The 17,019-nt window shown below is 36.1% G+C and overlaps 1 protein-coding gene across 7 annotated transcripts in view; it reads left to right on the top strand.

The window, feature by feature from the left end:
- The window catches only part of LOC110448738 (centrosomal protein of 290 kDa-like), a 155,083-nt gene that overhangs the window by 38,021 nt on the left and 100,043 nt on the right, over positions 1–17,019 (top strand). For 6 of the 7 annotated variants that reach the window (XM_021495142.1, XM_021495138.1, XM_021495139.1 and 3 more), the window contains exons 2-4: positions 13,212–13,382; positions 14,538–14,612; positions 16,086–16,232. In XM_021495142.1, the coding sequence (XP_021350817.1) occupies positions 13,212–13,382; positions 14,538–14,612; positions 16,086–16,232 (393 nt within the window). Of the gene's footprint in view, positions 1–2,209; positions 2,232–13,211; positions 13,383–14,537; positions 14,613–16,085; positions 16,233–17,019 lie in introns of those variants that run through there. The other variant, XM_021495141.1, reaches the window with a different exon arrangement.

The following is a 17,019-nucleotide window of genomic DNA, read 5'->3' as shown; positions in this document are numbered from 1 at the left end:
GTTAGGGGGTTGGGTAGGGCTTAGGGGGTTGGGTAGAGGTTAGGGGGTTAGGTAGGGGTTAGGGGGTTGTGAGGGGTTATGGGGTTGAGAGTGGTTAGGATGTTGTGAGGGGGTTAGGAGGTTGTGAGTGGTGAGGAGGTTTTAAGGGGTTATTGGGTTGGGTAGGGGTTAGGAGGTTATGAGGGTTAGGGGGTTAGGGGGTTGGGTAGGGTTTAGGGGGTTGTGAGTGGTAATAGGAGATTGTGAGGGTTTAGGGGGTTGGGTAGGGGTTAGGGGGTTGGGTAAGGGTTAGGGGGTTTGGTAGGGGTTAGGGGGTTGGTAGGGGTAAGGGGTTGTGAGTGGTTAGGAGGTTGTTAGGGGTTAAGGGTTGTGAGTGGTAATAGGAGGCTGTGAGGGGTTAGGGGGTTGTGAGGGATTAGGGAGTAGGAAAGCGGTTATAATACCTACCTGTAAATTGTGTCCCCTTTATTACATAAATCATTGCTGTGAGGGGTTGGGTAGAGGTTATAATACATACCTGTAAATATTGTCCCCTTTATTACATAAATCACTGCTGTGAGTGGTTGGGTAGGGGTTATAATACATACCTGTAAATATTGTCCCCTTTATTACATAATTCACTGCTGTGAGTGGTTGGGTAGGGGCTATAATACATACCTGTAAATATTGTCCCCTTTGTTACATAAATCACTGCTGTGAGGGGTTAGGGGGTTTGGTAGGGGCTATATTACCTACCTGTATACTGAAGTTGTTCTGGCAGTTTTTCGGAGTTAAAATGGTGGCTTTTTACTTTTCAAAGTTGCCTGAAAATTGTTGTTTTACACGAATAAATGCCACAAATCTTGATTATGTGAGAAAAAGGGATAGTACACTCGTTTTCATTTCATATGAGATTGATGAAACTCGTCACAAATTTTTCATTTTAGCTCGCCAGAGACTCGCTTAATTGTAAAATTCTTAGACTCGTATCATAAATCTCATATGAAATGAAAAATCATGTAAGATCCAATACATTATTAATGTAAGGACAAACAGTCCTCTTTATTTATTTATTGGGGTCACAGGTCAAGGACACTATAATTTGGTATTTAAAACACTTTCTAAACCAAAAAATGATTAGAATACATTTTGGAATGTGATTGTTGGAGTTTTTTTCCTAATTTTTCAACACTTCACATGACTGATTTTTACTGAAGTTAAAAATTACATTTTGTGGTTGCTCCTTGTAAAATTATATTAATTGCAAAGATTTTCCCAGGTATAATGAATGTATTAGTGTTTGATTCCTGACACATGAGATTTACCAGAATAACTACAGTATATGTTGAGTTACCACACTGGAATACCATCTTTGTTAAGAGAATTGTTTGGTTACTACACAGTGGCGCTGTCTTTGTTGAAATGAATATTTACCAGAATCACTACGGTAAATGTTAATTACTACACAGGGGCGCTGTCTTTGTTAAGATATTATTTTACCAGAATAACTACGTTATATGTTTAGTTAAGATGAATATTTACCAGAATATCTACGGTATATGTTTAGTTAAGATGAATATTTACCAGAATAACTACGTTATATGTTTAGTTAAGATGAATATTTACCAGAATATCTACGCTATATGTTTGATTACCACATTGTGGTGCCATGTTTATCTGTCTGTTACTCATCATCCCTGTATATATGTAATCCAGACTGTTGCTGCTGCTGCTGAAGACTTTCCTCTACCGAGTGTCACTGGGGATTACATAGACTTTAATAGTATATGCTTTTGAGCATCTATGTTGTACCCACTTTTCCTCATAACATTTAGCCATTACAAGCTTGTTTCTGACAATATGTCACTGTCCCTGTTTCCTTTTTTTATATATTTGATTGAGGTCACTTTTTTGAAGTGCCGTCATTAGGATTTGAACTCAGAAGTACATATTATACCAGGCGAGTGATTAAAGGGAACTTCCTTCTAGCCTAGTCATAAAAGGTCACTACCGATAGAGTAACCTTAAGCCGAGTCATTGACAAATGAGTTAACGGTTCACCACTGTGACATATTGTATCAATTATTAAATTTTCAAGTATACTAAAGCAAACAAGCCAATCATTGAAAGGAAATTTGATGGTACAGTTTTTCTGGTTGTCAGAAGTTCATTTCAATTTTGTGAGCCATTTTACTAGCTTACTTCCTGGAGACTGATAAGTTATTTTCAGCAATCAGATGTATGGAGTAAAGGTATATATAGAAATATGTCATAAATTCCCCATAACCACACTATACTATGTTATTTTCAGCAATCAGATGTATGGAGTAAAGGTATATATAGAAATATGTCATATAATCCCCATAACCACACTATACTATGTTATTTTCAGCAATCAGATGTATGGAGTAAAGTTATATATAGAAATATGTCACATATTCCCCATAACCACACTATACTATGTTATTTTCAGCAATCAGATGTATGCAGTAAAGTTATATATATAGATATGTCATATATTCCCCAAAACCACACTATACTATGTTATTTAAAATCAGTATCAATACACTAATATTTTTTACTTCCGATTATGCAGTATATGTAAGATCCATTATATAGAAATATGTCATATATTCCCCATAACCACGCTATACTATGTTATTTTCAGCAATCAGATGTATGCAGTAAAGTTATATATATAGATATGTCATATATTCCCCATAACCCCACTATACTATGTTATTTAAAATCAGTATCAATACACTAATATTTTTACTTCCGATTATGCAGTATATGTAAGATCCATTATATAGAAATATGTCATATATTCCCCATAATCACACTATACTATGTTATTTTCAGCAATCAGATGTATGCAGTAAAGTTATATATATAGATATGTCATATATTCCCAATAACCACACTATACTATGTTATTTAAAATCAGTATCAATACACTAATATTTTTTACTTCCGATTATGCAGTATATGTAAGATCCATTATATAGAAATATGTCATATATTCCCCATAATCACACTATACTATGTTATTTTCAGCAATCAGATGTATGGAGGAAAGGTATATATAGAAATATGTCATATATTCCCCATAATCACACTATACTATGTTATTTTCAGCAATCAGATGTATGCAGTAAAGTTATATATATAGATATGTCATATATTCCCAATAACCACACTATACTATGTTATTTAAAATCAGTATCAATACACTAATATTTTTACTTCCGATTATGCAGTATATGTAAGATCCATTATATAGAAATATGTCATATATTCCCCATAATCACACTATACTATGTTATTTTCAGCAATCAGATGTATGCAGTAAAGTTATATATATAGATATGTCATATATTCCCAATAACCACACTATACTATGTTATTTAAAATCAGTATCAATACACTAATATTTTTTACTTCCGATTATGCAGTATATGTAAGATCCATTATATAGAAATATGTCATATATTCCCCATAATCACACTATACTATGTTATTTTCAGCAATCAGATGTATGTAGTACAGTTATATATAGAAATATGTCATATATTCCCCATAACCACGCTATACTATGTTATTTTCAGCAATCAGATGTATGTAGTACAGTTATATATAGAAATATGTCATATATTCCCCATAACCACGCTATACTATGTTATTTTCAGCAATCAGATGTATGCAGTAAAGTTATATATATAGATATGTCATATATTCCCAATAACCACACTATACTATGTTATTTAAAATCAGTATCAATACACTAATATTTTTACTTCCGATTATGCAGTATATGTAAGATCCATTATATAGAAATATGTCATATATTCCCCATAATCACACTATACTATGTTATTTTCAGCAATCAGATGTATGGAGGAAAGGTATATATAGAAATATGTCATATATTCCCCATAACCACACTATACGATGTTATTTTCAGCAATCAGATGTATGGAGTAAAGTTATATATATAGATATGTCATATATTCCCCATAACCACACTATACTATGTTATTTAAAATCAGTATCAATACACTAATATTTTTTACTTCCGATTATGCAGTATATGTAAGATCCATTAAACACCCACATTCAAACAAGTGCCCACACCCTACTTCAGAATACTTTAATCGCCCATTTATTGTCACATTTTAACCCTTCCTCTAAATTTGAAAACATCTCTCATAATCACCATCTCTTCACAGTTTACTTCAGTTATATAAACTTACTGTACTATCCTGCGATCAATAAGCTGGTGGGCACACTTTAGCTCTTACTCAAAATACATGTAGGGGTAGAGCTTATTGTAGGGCACTGACATTTAGCATTTGTTAGCATTCCTACTGAACTGTATGTGATCACATGGGTGGGCTTATCACCGAGCATGGGTTTATTACAGGATAAATAAAGTATGTTAGAATCTCCAAGTATTAACCTGGAAACAAGGAAAACATGTTAGCATCACTTCGAATAATCAGTTGCATATATTTCTTTTACATACTATTTATTTTTGAAAAATTATTTCTGATAATTGCCCACAACCTCTTAAAGATGCATGAAATGCATTTTGTATTGTTTCCAATTATTGCCCATTCTTCCATTTTCTATTGTATTTAAATTAAATTGTCTTGGCTATTAATGCAACCAATGCAATATTTTGTTTACATTTCCTTTGCTTCGTTAAAACTCAATATCAGGATGACTATAAATAGGAAAGCGTTCTGGTGTAAATTGTACTTTTGTGTAAAAGTTGATCGTTTTAAAAGTTTGAGTTAATGTGTGACTCCGAGGCCTGATGAGTGCTGTTAGATAGATTGAGTTAATGTGTGACTCCTAGGCCTTACGAATGCTGTTAGATATATTGAGTTAATGTGTGACTCCTAGGCTTGATGAGTGCTGTTAGATAGATTGAGTTAATGTCTGACTCCTAGGACTGATGAGTGCTGTTAGATAGATTGAGGTAATGTGTGACTCCTAGGCCTTATGAGTGCTGTTAGATAGATTGAGTTAATGTGTGACTCCTAGGCTTGATGAATACTGTTAGATATATTGAGTTAATGTGTGACTCCTGGCTTGATGAGTGCTGTTAGATAGATTGAGTTAATGTGTGACTCCTGGCCCTTATGAGTGCGGTTAGATACATTGAGTCAATGTGTTACTCCTCGGCTTGATGAGTGCTATTAGATAGATTGAGGTAAAGTGTGACTCCTAGGCCTGATGAGTGCTGTTAGATAGATTGAGTTAATGTGTGACTCCTAGGCCTTATGAGTGCGGTTAGATAGATTGAGTCAATGTGTTACTCCTCGGCTTGATAAGTGCTATTAGATAGATTGAGGTAATGTGTGACTCCTAGGCCTGATGAGTGCTGTTAGATAGATTGAGTAAATATGTGACTCCTAGGCCTTATGAGTGCTGTTAGATACATTGAGTTAATGTGCGACTCCTAGGCTTGATGAGTGCTGTTAGATAGATTGAGCCTATAGCCACCAGTACATATGTGCACTTTTGTCTGGAAATAATGGGAATTATATTCACACAGTCTGCATCTCTCTCATCTGTCATATCAAATTTGTGAAATTCCTGCAGAGTTACAAATGTTGGTGATGAACATCTATGGGATTTTTAACACACAAGAAACCTTCCCCTGTCAGCATTACTCCAGAACAACACATCAATTACATCCAATGCTGCATCATAAAAGTTCCTCCCAGCCATGTGTTATACTTGGTGGTTGAAGTCCAGGGTGGTTTACTGTAACCTTTCTACTAGTCATTGTAGGGAATATGACGTACACATATTAGCTTTGGCTGCTACTGTACATACCTGATTTATTATAATAGCAAATTGTTGAAAGAATAATGTAAGTCATTCCAGATATCTAAAATGCATAGATAATGTTCCCGATATGGCATTTTCAATCTGTATCATAAATGACACCTGGTTACCTCCTTTTGTCCTAGATCTCCATCTATTATCTCCCCCTGATCTTTCTCTCATACTCCCTCTTGTTGATCTACTGAAACTCTATGATTATCATACATGTACCTCTTTACATTCTTTTCCCTGATTATCTCCCCCTGATATTTCTTCCAGCCTCTTGTTGATCTGTTTTAACTCTATGATTATCATACATATACCTCTTTACATTCTTTTTCCTGATCATCTCCCCATGATCTTTCTCTAGTTATCCTCCGCTTGATCCTCATGAATTGCTTCCCCATTATATTTCTCTGATCACATCTTTTTGATCTGTGTCTGTGATTACAACCTTTCACCTAATTACCTCCCCTTGATCTCTTCAATCATCTCCTCCTGATCTTTCTTGATTACCTTCCTATTTATGAACAGTGCTTCATCCTCAATTATAATTTCTTTTTTTCAGGGTTTATTCATGTAATGCTGATAGCTAAGCTTGAAACAAGTCCAACATTCTATTTTACTTGAAAAACAGGTGGATGAGAGCTTTTACAAAGTTAAATATCATAAACCTGTATAAGCCTAGGAGGATATATAGACATTCTATCCTGCTGATAAATAACTTAAGATGTGTGTTATATACTTGATAACAGATTAACGTCACATATGTTATTATATATAGTAATACACTTACATCCTTCAAGGCAGATACTGCATTCACTAGATCATTTAGAATGATCTTTACTCTGAACATGTTCCTTTGTTTCCCTTCTATCTTTTAGGGTTTTGGTCTCTTATTTTAATTCCTACATCTTGTCTTGGGGAGAGAAAAAAAGGGGAACTATTTATATTGTACAGCAAGCAGTACTTAGTCCTCACAAAATTTGACTTTGTTCTTTGAGATTTTTAGGTCACCTGAGACAAAGTCTCAAGTGACCTATTGCGATCGCCTTTTGTCCGTTCAATGAAATTTTGCAGGGACCTTCCATGGACAAAGGTCAACAAAAATAGTGGCCGGTTTAGTCCCAAGCCCCCAGGGGCCTGAGGGGCGGGGCCAAAAAGGGTTGAATTGACTGAAATTTCAAAAATCTTCTACTCAAGACCCAGATATGGTAGAATCAAATACTCTTCATAGATGGAAGGGTCTTCAGGTGCTTTACTGAAATTGTGAATTTCATGACCCTGGGGTCTCAGGTTTCCCCCTGGGGAGCGGGTAAACTTTTCTTTAGTTTATATAGGGAAATCACATTTTGGACCAACATTTGTTTAATTTCCATTGGAAGTAATTCAATTTGGGTTAGCATTATCAGTATTAGGTAGCAATTTGATAATATGCACCTATGAGCCCTGACTGACCCCCAGGGGCTGATGGGTGGGGCCAAAAAGGGTTGAATTGACTGAAATTTCAAAAATCTTCTTCTCAAGACCCAGATATGGTAGAATCAAATACTCTTCATAGATGGAAGGGTCTTAAGGTGCTTTACCGAAATTGTGAATTTCTTGACCCTGGGGTCTCACGTTTCCCCCTGGGGAGGGGGTAAACTTTACTATAGTTTATATAGGGAAATCACATTTTGGACCAACATTTGTTTAATTTCCATTGGAAGTAATTCAATTTGGGTTAGCATTATCAGTATTAGGTAGCAGTTTGATAATAAGCACATATCAGCCCTGACTGACCCCCAGGGGCTGATGGGTGGGGCCAAAAAGGGTCGAATTTACTGAAATTTCAAAAATCTTCTTCTCAAGACCCAGATATGGTAGAATCAAATACTCTTCATAGATGGAAGGGTCTTAAGGTTTATGACCCTAGGGTCTCACGTTTACCCCCTGGGGAAGGGGGGGGGGGGGGCAAAATTTATTATGGTTTATAATGGCAAATGATACTTTGAATATTACTATATAATAACTTAATTGGAATTATAACCTTGAATTGACAGTTTGATACTTTGAAAATTTTGAGCCAGCCCTACCCCCAAGGGCTGTAGGGTGGGGCTCAAAGGAGTCAGTGTGCTAAAATTTCTTCATTTTCCTTGATTAGAATCAGAGGTGCTAGTTTCAAATCCTTTTTAGTCTGAAATCTGTATGCTAGATATTGAATAAGGTGGTTTTATTGTTTTTTGTCACTTTGAATAATATTTCTGTTCATGTTAAAAACAAAATCAACTCTCTGTATAAATATATCAGGTGACCGTTAAGGCCCATGGGCCTCTTGTTAAAATTAGTTTAAGGTATACTTTACATTGTTTTGATGGTGATAGATTAAACTAGAAATGAGTGTCACTAGATTCCGAGGCCATGGATATTATCTTTAGATATTTGTTTTTGTTTTGGGTTGACCTTTATAATTGGCCAGGTACAGTGTAGGTCAGTTGGTTATATATCTGTCTAGAATCTTAGCCATGGCTTCCCATTACGTTTGTCGTGAAACTAAATAAATCCATGGAATCATTTTCAAAGACGTTGTTGAAGGAAGGCTAAATGTAACATACAGGATTAGGGTGAACACGTCTTTTTCTCTACAATTTTTCTATTGAACATTGAAATGCAAGGACAAAATATATCCTGTGGTTCCCTGAGCATGTGCACCAGTAAAAATTACAACAGAAGTTTTAATTGAGTTTCACTTAGTAAGACAAGCACCTGTGCTGTGATTCCTAGAACACTTAGTACTTGTTGCACATCTCCCAATCTGTGGTTCCCTGAAGTAAGACAAGCTCCCATGCTGTGATTCCTTGAACACTTAGTACTTGTTGCACATCTCCCAATCTGTGGTTCCCTGAAGAAGACAAGCTACCATGCTGTGATTCCTTGAACAATTTGAACCTGTTGTACATCTCCCATCCTGTGGCTCCCTGAACATGTGCACCAGTAAAACAGAAGTTCCAGTCTTGTTTATCTAGGCGTGCAGACCTATTGATTTGAAAACACTCTTAGATATCACTAGTTACCATGGACAGAACACATTGCCTGGTACCCACTATCTCATTACCCTGCTTGTGTGAAACTGTGGTCTTTGTCAAATAATTCTAGTTGTTCACAAACTTTCCAGACCTTTTTCCGTCATGTTGCTTGTTTACAATGATCATCAATGGTTATTCTTAGTCTTGGAATTGTGGTAAGTATTTCAAAACATTTTTAAAACTTGATATAAGATTTGTAATTAGCTTAATTTAGTTTTCTATCGGTTATGTTAATTGATATTAAGCATGATCTGACAGGAAACTAATCAATGATCCCTGTACCGACACCCAATACCATTAAGTCCATTATCTGTTCTATAGTTAATAGAAACAATGTCAATAGGTACCAACTTGTGTGTATCCACTTGTTTGTGATGACTTACACTCATACCAAAGAGTTGGTGATTGTGATGACTTCCACTCATACCAAAGAGTTTGTGTTTGTGATGACTATGAGTTTGTGATTGTCATGACTATCAGTTGGTGATTGTCATGACTTACACTCATACCAAAGAGTTTGTGATTGTGATGACTTTTACATACTTATAAGTAGGTGTTTGTGAATATTACGGAGACCCTGTATGTTATAGAAGAATACCTCTGATGTTTCACTTGACCCAAAAAGTGGTTACTGGACAGTCGGTCAAACCTGATGTGAGTCTTTTCACCATCTTTTTTCCCTAAAAGTATTACTGATAATATCTCGTACGGAAAAAAAGTGGACTAGCTGTTCCTCGGAAAAAATGGGGAAAATCTACTGCTCTGGATTCTGGATTATTACTACTAATTTAAAATGATATTAACATTGATATCATTAGCATGCTGATATAACATTTATACCATTATCTGGTCACTGGAATTCATCTTGACCAGTCCTACTATACATTCGAGTGTTAGTCAAAGTGTGCTGATATACCATTTATACCATTTTCTGGTCACTGGTAGTCATCTTGACCAGTCCTACTATATATTCTAGTGTTAGTCAAAGTGTGGTGATATAACATGTATACCATTATCTGGTCACTGTTAGTCATCTTGAAAATGATATTAACATTGATATCATTAGCATGCTGATATAACATTTATACCATTACCTGGTCACTGGTAGTCATCTTGACCATTCCTACTATATATTCTAGTGTTAGTCAAAGTGTGCTGATATTACATTTATTCCATTATCATGGTCACTGGTAGTCATCTTGACCAGCCCTACTATACATTCTAGTGTTATTCAAAGTGTGCTGATATAACATTTATCCCATTACCTGGTCACTGGTAGTCATCTTGACCAGGCCTACTATACATTCTAGTGTTAGTCAATGTGTGCTGATATAACATGTATACCATTATCTGGTCACTGGTAGCCATCTTGACCAGTCCTACTATACATTCTAGTATTAGTCAAAGTGTGCTGATATAACATGTATACCATTATCTGGTCACTGGTAGCCATCTTGACCAGTCCTACTATACATTCGAGTGTTAGTCAAAGTGTGCTGATATACCATTTATACCATTTTCTGGTCACTGGTAGTCATCTTGACCATTCCTACTATATATTCTAGTGTTAGTCAAAGTGTGGTGATATAACATGTATACCATTATCTGGTAACTGTTAGTCATCTTGACCAGTCCTACTATATATTCTTGTGTTAGTCAAAGTGTGCTGATATAACATTTATACCATAATCTGGTCACTGTTAGTCATCTTGGCCATTCCTACTATACATTCTAGTGTTAGTCAAAGGGTGCTGATATAACATTTATACCATTACCTGGTCACTGTTAGTCATCTTGACCAGCCCTACTATACATTCTAGTGTTATTCAAAGTGTGCTGATATAACATTTATCCCATTACCTGGTCACTGGTAGTCATCTTGACCATTCCTACTATACATTCTAGTGTTAGTCAAAGTGTGCTGATGTAACATTTATACCATTATCTGGTCACTGGTAGCCATCTTGACCAGTCCTACTATACATTCTAGTGTTAGTCAATGTGTGCTGATATAACATGTATACCATTATCTGGTCACTGATAGTCATCTTGACCAGTCCTACTATACATTCTAGTGTTGGTCAAAGTGTGCTGATATAACATTTATCCCATTACCTGGTCACTGGTAGTCATCTTGACCATTCCTACTATACATTCTAGTGTTAGTCAAAGTCTGCTGATATAACATTTAGATCATTATCTGGTCACTGGTAGTCATCTTGACCATTCCTACTATATATTCTAGTGTTAGTCAAAGTGTGCTGATGTAACATTTATACCATTATCTGGTCACTGGTAGTCATCTTGATCAGTCCTACTATACATTCTAGTGTTAGACAAAGTGTGCTGATATTTACATTTATACCATTATCTGGTCACTGTTAGTCATCTTGACCATTCCTACTATACATTCTAGTGTTAGTCAAAGTGTGCTGATATAACATTTATATCATTATCTGGTCACTGGTAGTCATCTTGATCAGTCCTACTATACATTCTAGTGTTAGTCAAAGTCTGCTGATATAACATTTATACCATTACCTGGTCACTGTTAGTCATCTTGACCAGTCCTACTATACATTCTAGTGTTAGTCAAAGTGTGCTGATATAATATTTATATCATTAGCGATTCAGTGATGCTAATATAAATGTTTTTACCCCGTGTGAAGTGATGCCAGCTTGTTAAGCAGGCTGTTGGGTCTCTGACAATCGTTTAATTGTTCTTCTCATTAATACAGACAGAAATGTATATTTATATCCCATATGGATGTTCCTTACCAGACTACACGGAGATATGTGTGAACTCGCTGTATATATATCAAATGTACGTACCTGTACTCAGCAAATGTTGATTCAAAAAGGAATGGAACTGCTTTCTGAGGTACATTCTAGAAGTAGGTAAAACAGCGGTGTTCTTATTCAGGGATGTGTGTTTATGTTCTCTGCTATAATAGAAGAATTCTATAAAACCTGGATCTCAAAGTCTGGAAAGCTTGCTCTGAGGATAAAGTCTGGAAAGCTTGCTCTGAGGATAAAGTCTGGAAAGCTTGCTCTGAGGATAAAATCTGGAAAGCTTGCTCTGAGGATAAAGTCTGGAAAGCTTGCTCTGAGGATAAAATCTGAGAAGCTTGCTTTGAGGATAAAGTCTGAAAAGCTTGCTCTGAGGATAAAGTCTGGAAAGCTTGCTCTGAGGATAAAGTCTGGAAAGCTTGCTCTGAGGATGTTTGTTGTCTGAGACAGGATTTCCAACAGAATGATGATATAGACAAGCTAAGTGGAAAAATAACTCTGTATATGTGCCGTGCCTTTTAGACGATTATGTTGTACTAATAACAGCTAAAGATGTTTTGTTAAATGAGGTCAAGAAAGTAATATTTATCACTGTGTTCCAAGTATATCATCAGCTATATTCAGGAATCAGACTTGTGTAGGATCAAAGAGAGTTGGATTGGGATCTTAAATCTGGTTTTTCTTTCAATAGTCCAAGATTCAAATTCTAAAAGTTGCATTTGGAAAAAAGGACTTTGTGTTTCCCACTGTTTTGAGATCTTGTGTTTCCCATTGTTTTGAGATCTTGTGTTTCCCATTGTTTTGAGATCCTGTGTTTCACTTTGTTTTGAAATCTTGTGTTTCTCATTGTTTTTGAGATTTTGTGTTTCCCATTGTTTTGATATCTTTTGTTTCCCATTGTTTTTAGATATTGTGTTTCCCATTGTTTTGAGATCTTGTGTTTTCCATTGTCTTGAGATTGATATCTTGTGTTTCCCATTGGTTTGAGATCTAGTGTTTCCCATTGTTTGGAGATCTTGTGTTTCCATTGGTTTGAGATTGTGTTTCCCATTGGTTTGAGATCTTGTGTTTCCCATTGTTTTGAGATCTAGTGTTTCCCATTGGTTTGAGATCTAGTGTTTCCCATTGTTTGGAGATCTTGTGTTTCCATTGATTTGAGATCTTGTTTCCCATTGGTTTTAGATCTAGTGTATCCCATTGATTTGAGATCTTTTGTTTCCCATTGGTTTGAGATCTTGTTTCCTATTGGTTTTAGATCTAGTGTTTCCCATTGTTTTGAGATCTTTTGTTTCCCATTGGTTTGAGATCTTTTGTTTCCCATTGTTTTGATATCTTGTTTCCCTTTGTTTTGAGATCTTTTGTTTCCCATTGGTTTGGGATCCTGTTTAAAGGGTGTCACAAGTTTCTCCAGTTTTTACTTCAGGGGTCAATTGCTTGTAAAACATCTACAACTCATTGGTGGATGTTGTTGGTTCCTTAACAATAAACAGTGATGATAGAATGTGCCACTAAGATTCTGTCTTTGTTGTGTCTTTTCAGATTGAGGAACTTCGAAAACGCCAGGTTAAGTACACTTATGGGGCGGATGGAGAGGATGTTGCCAAAAATGCCCTGAAGAAACTGTTGTTCGATTGTGATAAGCACATCGACAAAATGGCTACCTCTCCTAAAAGCACAAGCGGGACCAATACTCTCTATCCCAATCCAATGGTGAGTTTGTGTGTTTGTAGACATAGACTTGGACAGGTGGCAGTATATCTCTATCAATAGTACAATGTAGCTAGTTTACAGGTATTTGGGCAGTGTATGAGGTAAATGATTAGCTTTTTGATTATCAATACTAAAAACTTTTTTTTTTTTATCTTTTTTTTTTATATGGAAAACATAATTTGCAAAAGAAAGAGACCTAATGTAATCTGTGGTTTCGAAGTTGATGGGTATGTAGTATTGCCTTACTAAAAATTTGCATTGTCATGTTTTATTTTTGGAAACTTGAAATAGCATTGCTGCAAAAATTGCCCTGTAGGCATCGACAGTAACAAAGTGACTTTGTTTAGATTTAAAACATAAGTATGTCATACAAAAAATACTTTTCATCATCATATGGCACAACAGCCGATATTTTACAGCAATATGATAAAGGGATTCTCTTGTTGGTCCTAAGGTCATTGAAGTAGAGATGTGATGTAGGTGGTGGATTACCCGGTAGGGGGTAACACCTGTAGTGGACGTCATTACAGAGGATGACCCTATAGTGTACATTGTAACTACTGTATGTAGTTATATTGTCACTGTCCGCAGATACAAAATAAACTGTTTAGTGACACAGAAAAACATTCTTGTTGAAGTAGCAGACTTCTATGTGTACATTTGTAGTTTGATATCTGATCAGAAAACATTAAATTGTTATCAGTTAAGAAAGATGGATTCTAAAAATGGTGACCATGGTTACCCCAGCATGATGAAGATGAAACTGGATGAGAATATTTAAAAACAATTGCTTACATAAAATATACAGTGGATTTAACAGGCTAGGATGGAGACAGCTGATGATCCGGTATGCCGAGGCTTAAGGACTGTAAAATGTTTCAATTCTTGTTTCATATGTACACAGAATGAAAGCTAAGGAAGTTTAACGTGTCTGTTTTCACTTATGCTTGCAGAATTAATTTTATAATGCTGGAAGATATCCTTTAGAAACACACAATTTCAATTCAGGACTTCACTTTTTTTGAATAATTCAATTTGAACTGTGAAAAAGGCCCCGTTTTAATTTGAAGAAGACCCCATTTAGGACACATGCAGTGCTACCAGTGATATAACACTCCTAAAAGTCCTCTCATTGTAGTATGTTATGTTTCACAGATTGAGGAGTTAGAGAGTGAAATGAAGAAGTTACAACAGACTAACGACGCTAACCTACAGGACATGGCTGACCAGGTATGTCCACCACCTGTTTGTCATATAAACCATTGACAGTACATTGTAGAGCTTCCTTTAAGAATATACAGTGATTTGTACCTGTTTTCAACCTGTAGGCAATAAATGACACATTGAACATATCTGTTTCATATTGTATACAATGCAAAAAATATTCAAATAACAAAATTAAGCATACCTCACCTGTATAGCAAACAAAAACAAAATCTTAGACAGTTAGAGTTCTTGTTTATATTTATTAGGTGTTGTACCTCAGATAGCAACACGGTCACTCACAGGACACACAGAAATAAAACTTATTAGTCCCCTACCGGTAAAACCGGGGGGACTATAGTTTTCCCCTCCGTCCGTCCGTCCGTCCGTCCCTCCGTCCGTCCCTCCGTCCGTCCGTCCGTCCGTCCGTCCGTCCGTCCGTCCGTCTGTCTGTCTGTCTGTCCGTCCGTCTGTCCGTCTGTCCGAAGAGGTTTGTCAGCACTCTAGAGCCTTCATTCTTTCATGGATTTTAATCAAACTTTACAAACATGTAAAGAATTAAAATATCTTCAAAAAGTACGAGTTTCAAGGTCATCGGATCAAGGTCAAGGGCATTATTACTATAAATAGAAAAACTTTGTCAGCACTCTAGCGTCTTCATTCTTTCTTGGTTTTTAATCAAACTTCACACAGTCAAAAACAAAATAAAATATCTTGGACATGTTTGAGTTTCAAGGTCATCGGATCAAGGTCAAGGGCATTATTACTATAAATAGAAAAACTTTGTCAGCACTCTAGGGGCTTCATTCTTTCTTGGTTTTTAATCAAACTTCACACAGTCATAAAGAATTAAAATATCTTCAACAAGTTCGAGTTTCAAGGTCATCGGATCAAGGTCAAGGTCATTATTACTATAAATATAAAAACTTTGTCAGCACTCTAGCGTCTTCATTCTTTCTTGGTTTTTAATCAAACTTCACACAGTCAAAAACAAAATAAAATATCTTGGACATGTTTGAGTTTCAAGGTCATCGGATCAAGGTCAAGGTCACTGTTACTATAAATAGAAAAACTTTGTCAGCACTCTAGTGCCTCATTCTTTCATGGATTTTAGTCAAACTTCACATTATTGTAAAAAATTTCAATATATTGGACAAGTTTCAAGTTTCAAGGTCCTCGGATCTAGGTTGAGGTCACTGTTGCATCTTAATAGATTGCGGGGGCCGGTAGGGGACATGTATTGCTTCAGCAATACTCAGTATGCTTGTTTTAACAAAGCGAAGGTCTATAGGAATTATTTATTTTCATTTTGTTAGAGGACTTTTATTAGGTATCATTGTGAATAAGAAATAATATTGATACTGATTTTATACAGCCTGCTCGAGGAAGATTAGGGTAAGATATTGGAGAGCAAGGTCATACTGAAGGTCACAATAAAATGCACACAAAAAGAAATTATGATAGCTTTACTAATATTGTTCATCTCCATTTGTAACTTAGCTAAAGAAGACCAAAGCGTTGGAGCAGAAACTGAAGCCTTCTCAAGAGAAAAATCGAAAATTCCTCGAGAAAAACATGGAGCTGACCATGCAGAATAGAAGCTTGAAAGACCAGATTCAGGTTCTGAACGATGAAAGCAAAAAAATCGTAAGTGAATAAATATCCTTTGTACTGATTATGTACTTCAGGTTTTACGGGAGCTTTATATTTTGTGTCTTTTCGTACAACAACCGAGCCCTTCTTTAATGTAATTAGATTTCTAGGCAGATGGCTTTATATAAGTTTTACAATCTTGTTGCCAGACCTATTCCTATACCTGTGTACTTGTTATATATGACGAATGGATTTTGTTTTGTTTAAACCAACAACCAAGCTGAACATTGAACCACCTAGTTGCTTATTAATGACTGAGCTTTAGGGTATTCACCTTTAACTTGGTCGGTAAAGCACCTTTAACTTGGTCGGTAGAGCACCTTTAACTTGGTCAGTAAAGCACCTTTATCTTGGTCGATAGAGCACCTTTTACTTGGTCAGTAGAGCACCTTTAACTTGGTCGGTAGAGCACCTTTATCTTGGTCGGTAGAGCACCTTTACCTTGGTCAGTAGAGCACCTTTATCTTGGTCGGTAGAGCACCTTTAACTTGGTCAGTAGAGCAACTTTAACTTGGTCGGTAGAGCACCTTTATCTTGGTCAGTAGAGCACCTTTACCTTGGTCAGTAGAGCAACTTTATCTTGGTCGGTAGAGCACCTTTAACTTGGTCGGTAGAGCACCTTTATCTTGGTCGGTAGAGCACCTTTATCTTGGTCGGTAGAGCACCTTTAACTTGGTCAGTAGAGCAACTTTATCTTGGTCGGTAGAGCACCTTTAACTTGGTCAGTAGAGCACCTTTATCTTGGTCGGTAGAGCACCTTTATCTTGGTCGGTAGAGCACC

Source organism: Mizuhopecten yessoensis, unplaced genomic scaffold (genome assembly GCF_002113885.1).
Source record: "Mizuhopecten yessoensis strain PY_sf001 unplaced genomic scaffold, ASM211388v2 scaffold4231, whole genome shotgun sequence".
Taxonomy (NCBI): domain Eukaryota; kingdom Metazoa; phylum Mollusca; class Bivalvia; order Pectinida; family Pectinidae; genus Mizuhopecten; species Mizuhopecten yessoensis.
This window is presented reverse-complemented; position numbering and strand designations above follow the sequence as displayed.